This window comes from Pavona decussata, unplaced genomic scaffold (assembly GCF_977016875.1).
Source record: "Pavona decussata unplaced genomic scaffold, jaPavDecu1.1 SCAFFOLD_324, whole genome shotgun sequence".
NCBI lineage: Eukaryota > Metazoa > Cnidaria > Anthozoa > Scleractinia > Agariciidae > Pavona > Pavona decussata.
The window spans coordinates 1,977,501-1,982,119 of record NW_028145713.1 but is presented as its reverse complement, the minus strand read 5'-3'; the positions used below and the strand labels follow the sequence as shown (position 1 = coordinate 1,982,119).

The following is a 4,619-nucleotide window of genomic DNA, read 5'->3' as shown; positions in this document are numbered from 1 at the left end:
TCGTCTTCCTATGTAAATTACAAAGGTATCAGTCAAAGAAAATATTTTCTTACTTTCTATAGGCTTTTGACCAGTACATTTTTGGCAATAGTCGATGAGGCTCGAAGGGACACTTTCAAGACTATTTTGCCGTGTTTTGTCAAAACAGCTCAAAAATTTGACAAAGAACCTTTTTCTAACATGACTGCTTGTAAACCGCCTTCTGATCCCAAATCTTGAGGGTGCGAGAATTGATTTTCTGATCCAGTATTCCTTGAACGACCCTGATATAACCTTGAAAAATGGTGTTTTCGCTGTTTCCCTCAGAATTCCAGGACCAGAAAATCATTATTCAGTCAGACTATTCCGTTGGAAGCTTTTAATAGTGTTCAAAGGGCAAAAGCTATCGATCGTGCTGATTTAAGAGGATTTTTTTTTTGTAGAAAAAAGTGCCTCTACCTCTATCTCCAACCATTTCATGACCAAACTTAGCATCTTGGCTGTCTTGGTTTGCGTAGAAATTAGTGCTATCACTGGCACGCACAAAAAACCGTTACAAAATTTCGCATAATGGAAAGTTTGAATAATTTTAAGGGCGAAGTGTCACCTTTTTCTACGTGACTTTGAATAAGAGAACAATATATTTGTATTGATGGAAACATCGAAAGAATCATTCATTTGTTAACAATAACACTACTAGTGCAAAGAGAATAATGTTAATTAACTTTGGCTGCGGATGACCAGGATGGAAATGAATATATAACAACTTGAAAAAATTAACCGTTCTTCCTGAGCGTTTTGAAGAAACCGCTAAAACCTGATTAAAGATTGTTTTTCCCTGGAGAAGTCACTTAATATTTTTCTTCCGGTTCGTTTAGTTTTAGAGAAAAGGCTTTGTCGAATACTTGAGCATTTTCGGACAACATACAGTAAAATCTCTGCGGCAGGGCCACCTTAAAGGCTGAGAACTTGGGGTACGAGATTATTTAAACTTAAAAGTTTTCAACAGGCTTAATAGTCTGGGATTCCACGAATATTTGAAGGATATGTATGATATTCTATTGCTCTAGTAATAACTAACATTTTATCTTTTCACGCAAATCATAATACGACCCTAAGGCGCCTTCATCTTGGAAAACAAACAGTTCGCAAACTCGAGGTAGACGTGCATGAGTAATATGGTAAAACCAGATTCAACAAACTCTAAATAAAAAACATTTATTCAGCTACCGAATTAGGTCTGTTTCGATGAATTAATTACAGTGCTCTTTTCAGGGCTTGTTTGGTTGTCTTAAATTAGGGCAAAGAGGGGATAAAATGAGTCTCAGAGAGGGCTGAAATTGTCTTTGATGTAAGGGCCATTTTGTCCCAAGTTGTGACCAAAAATGGCTCCACGAAGGCTGAATTTGCCCCAGGTCACCAGGGTTAAATTATCACTTTGGGGCTGAAATAGATCTTTTGAGTTTACAGTGCAAACATCTTGTAGAGGAAAACTCAATTTAATCTCTAATCTCGTCAACTTTCTTAGCAACTTTTTGCGGTTGTTAAACTCAAATTCCACTTGTAAACGTTTGCTAGACGTGTGACGTTTCATTCAAATACGAGAGAAGAATATCGAAAGAATCGACGTCAAACTCGGATTCAAGCGAGTAAGCGACGTTTCTGGAAGTTTGTTGTGTGATAACACATGTTTATCAAGCTTTAGGAGATTGTCAACAGGAGTTTTTCTAGTGAGGTTTGTCGTGTAAGGCGCCCTTAAATTAACCCCACACAATGAATCATTCTGACAACAATTAATTAGGTTCTGTTTACAAAGTATTAAATCAGCTGAAAGCAATGACAGCCATTGTGATCAACATCAAATTTCCCCTCACAGGATCACTATTTGATTTTAAACAAATTCTCCCGACTAGTTTTTTGAGAAGCAGTAGTTACATGGTTAGCGAGTCTACTTTTATCCTGAAGCAGTCATTGATTCAAGATCGATCTGTTCTTCGCCCCATCAGATTTGATGGGATTTGTCTATAAAGCCGATACAATAAGAACAGTCTCTTTGGTATTGTTCGAATCATGATGACTCATTCGGGAACCATCGGGATTGTCCGTGAGTGTCTGAAGTTTTTCTCGTTCGTTCGGCACTCCGTTCATTTCATCGGCAAGTTGTTTGTCGCTATCTTTATTCCCCCGTTTGCTAAACCGTCGCAAACTTGACCTCGATAAGGCGCTTACCGACTCTGCAAGGTAACTCTGCGATCTTCGATTACGAAATATCGTAAACGCCTTTCTGAAGTTTTGGCTCATGTAACAGTACAGAAGTGGATTGAGTGCACAATTTGTAAAAGCAACCCAATATATTATGGGATACACGACACGCGCAATATCTGCAGAATACGGAAAATTCTTCTTGGCAAAGTAGTATAACACAGCTATTGTGTTCAGGGGAGTCCATGAGATTACGAAGCTAAAGATAATTGCCAATGCAATCTTGGTGAGTCGCAACTTTGAGTTAGAGGCGTGTTTGTTGGAGAGCTTCATTGAGCTGGTCCTGCTAGCACTTGACCATACCTTCCTTCCGATTTTGTAGTAGACCATTGCCATGAGCGTAATAGGCATGACATAAAACAAGGCGAGTGTGACTAGAGTGTAAACTTTCATGGAGCTGTAGGACCATGTTACGACGCAAAACTCCATGTTGAGCGAACGGTTGTGAACAGATTTTCTGACGACGAAAAACGGAAGTGCTACGCACGCAGCAACGATCCACAGAACAACCGTCGTTACGAACGCTTTTTTGGCAGTTAAACTGAGGCGTCTTGAAAGACAAATGGAGATGTAACGTTCGAGGGAGATGACCGTTAGAATTAAGATCGAGAAGAAGGTCGCTAAATGGTACGCAAATGATACAAGCTTGCACATGAAATCACCAAACACCCAATGACCGACGACGAAAAGATCCACGGTTATGAACGGAATGTACAAGGAAGCTATCAAAATGTCCGCGACGCACAGGTTCAGGAGAAATGTGCTCGTTGGTGTTCGCACGTTCTGTACACTTGATATGACGATTATCACGATGCCATTGGCTGGGATCGCGAGGCAAAATATCAGCGCGTTAGCGAAGACAATGGCGATTTTTTCGGACATGTTGTAAATGAAGGGATTATAAATGGCGTTGCAGTTTCCACCAGTGCAATTGGATAAGGATGAATTGTTGAAAGCCATGGATTCTGTTGTTCAGTCTTTTAATGAAACTGAACTCTGATACTGTCAGGTACAAATTCGCGTTAATTTGTCGAGGATGATATTCCCTTTTAGCTGGACCGGCTTTTAGGGTTGATATTTCGTCTTTATTGCCCACACTTTTGATTGCGATGTTAGCCGCCGAATCTATCTGTAGTGTCTTCGTTCGTTTTCAACTGGCGCTATTCATTTGAAAGCGATGCTGCTCCTGTTTAGATGATAATTATGTGGTTAATATTTTTCGCCCTTTGTTCTGTTTGTTTCTCAGGTTCAACCGTCACTTACTCTAGGCTCGATAGTAACTCCTTTAGTTTCTTTTATCGTCAATCAGATCTTCTTAAGAAATGCCTCCGGTAAATACAAGACTTGCCTTTGATATTCCTTTGCTCTGTTTGAACCTTCGTTTCTTGAATACCTTTTGTTGCCTTCGTTTATGCAGTACCAATGAAAAATTTACCAGCGCTGCTCAGCATTCATCCAACAGAACTCACCATCTCAGACTGTTTTTAATGCACTCCTGTAACAGAAAAAATACCCGGCTCAGCTGGACCTTGTACATATATTATTCGTTGCCTTCTATTTGCGCAGAACTCAATTTACATTACAGATGAGAATCGACTGTGTACGGCTGTTGGACTTTCAGGGCATTCAGCTCTCAAAATTTAGTAAAGAATCTTACTCGTTGTTGTGTAGTTACTGGGCTCACCTACTACGATTTTTCCCAAGTTTTTCTGCTGCTTGAATTAACCCTACGTGACTCAAATGCGAGTTGTATATATAAATTGGTCGTTACGTTGTTCAAATGAATTCATTTAATGGCTTTCAAATTAACGACCACGTACTGTTCCTTGCACTCAGTTAATTAAAGAACATGCTCTTAGGCTTTCTTGACTCAACTAATGCCATGTAAACCAAAACACAACTTTCTACCATATCGCCGGCAGGTGCCTGATCTCTCTGTAAACACCAAGCCCAATAATTAAATTTGTACTCTTGTGTACTCAAGTTTAACAATGCATAATTGACGTAGGAACTCTTATCCACTACAAAAAAGGCTGAGAGTGTACGTGCATCTGAATAAATGACGCGGAAAGTCTTTGACATTATAAAGAGATATGGATAAATGGACTGAGCTCTCATCACGATATCTCATCCCTATTCACGGCTTCTCCTTCTTTATTTTCCGCTTTGAATGCACTACTCTTAAATCTTTTACCTCAAAACGGTGACTATACGATTTCATATTAAAACATCGATAATTCATTTCCATTCAGACTTTTGACAACCTCACAGAGACATTTAAGAAAGTTACCTTTGATAGCCTTTTCTAAGAGTTTTAGGGTTCTTTGCAAAGGCTATTTGAAAACTTGCAAAGACAGCTTAATCTGTTGGTATTTTTT

The 4,619-nt window shown here is 39.2% G+C and overlaps 1 protein-coding gene across 1 annotated transcript; it reads right to left on the bottom strand.

Moving 5' to 3' along the window:
- Positions 1–348: 348 nt before the first annotated feature.
- Positions 349–4,245, bottom strand: LOC146453757 (neuropeptide FF receptor 2-like). Its single transcript, XM_085096376.1, has 2 exons — positions 949–4,245; positions 349–917 (listed from the first exon to the last, which is right to left on the bottom strand). The coding sequence occupies exon 1, from the start codon at positions 3,199–3,201 to the stop codon at positions 2,002–2,004; it is 1,200 nt and encodes a 399-aa protein (XP_084952502.1). The 5' UTR covers positions 3,202–4,245; the 3' UTR covers positions 349–917; positions 949–2,001.
- Between the last annotated feature and the right edge of the window lie 374 nt (positions 4,246–4,619).

Coding starts and splice junctions, on each gene's coding strand:
- LOC146453757 (XM_085096376.1), bottom strand. CDS start 3,201: ATGGCTTTCAACAATTCATCCTTATCCAATTGCACTGGTGGAAACTGC.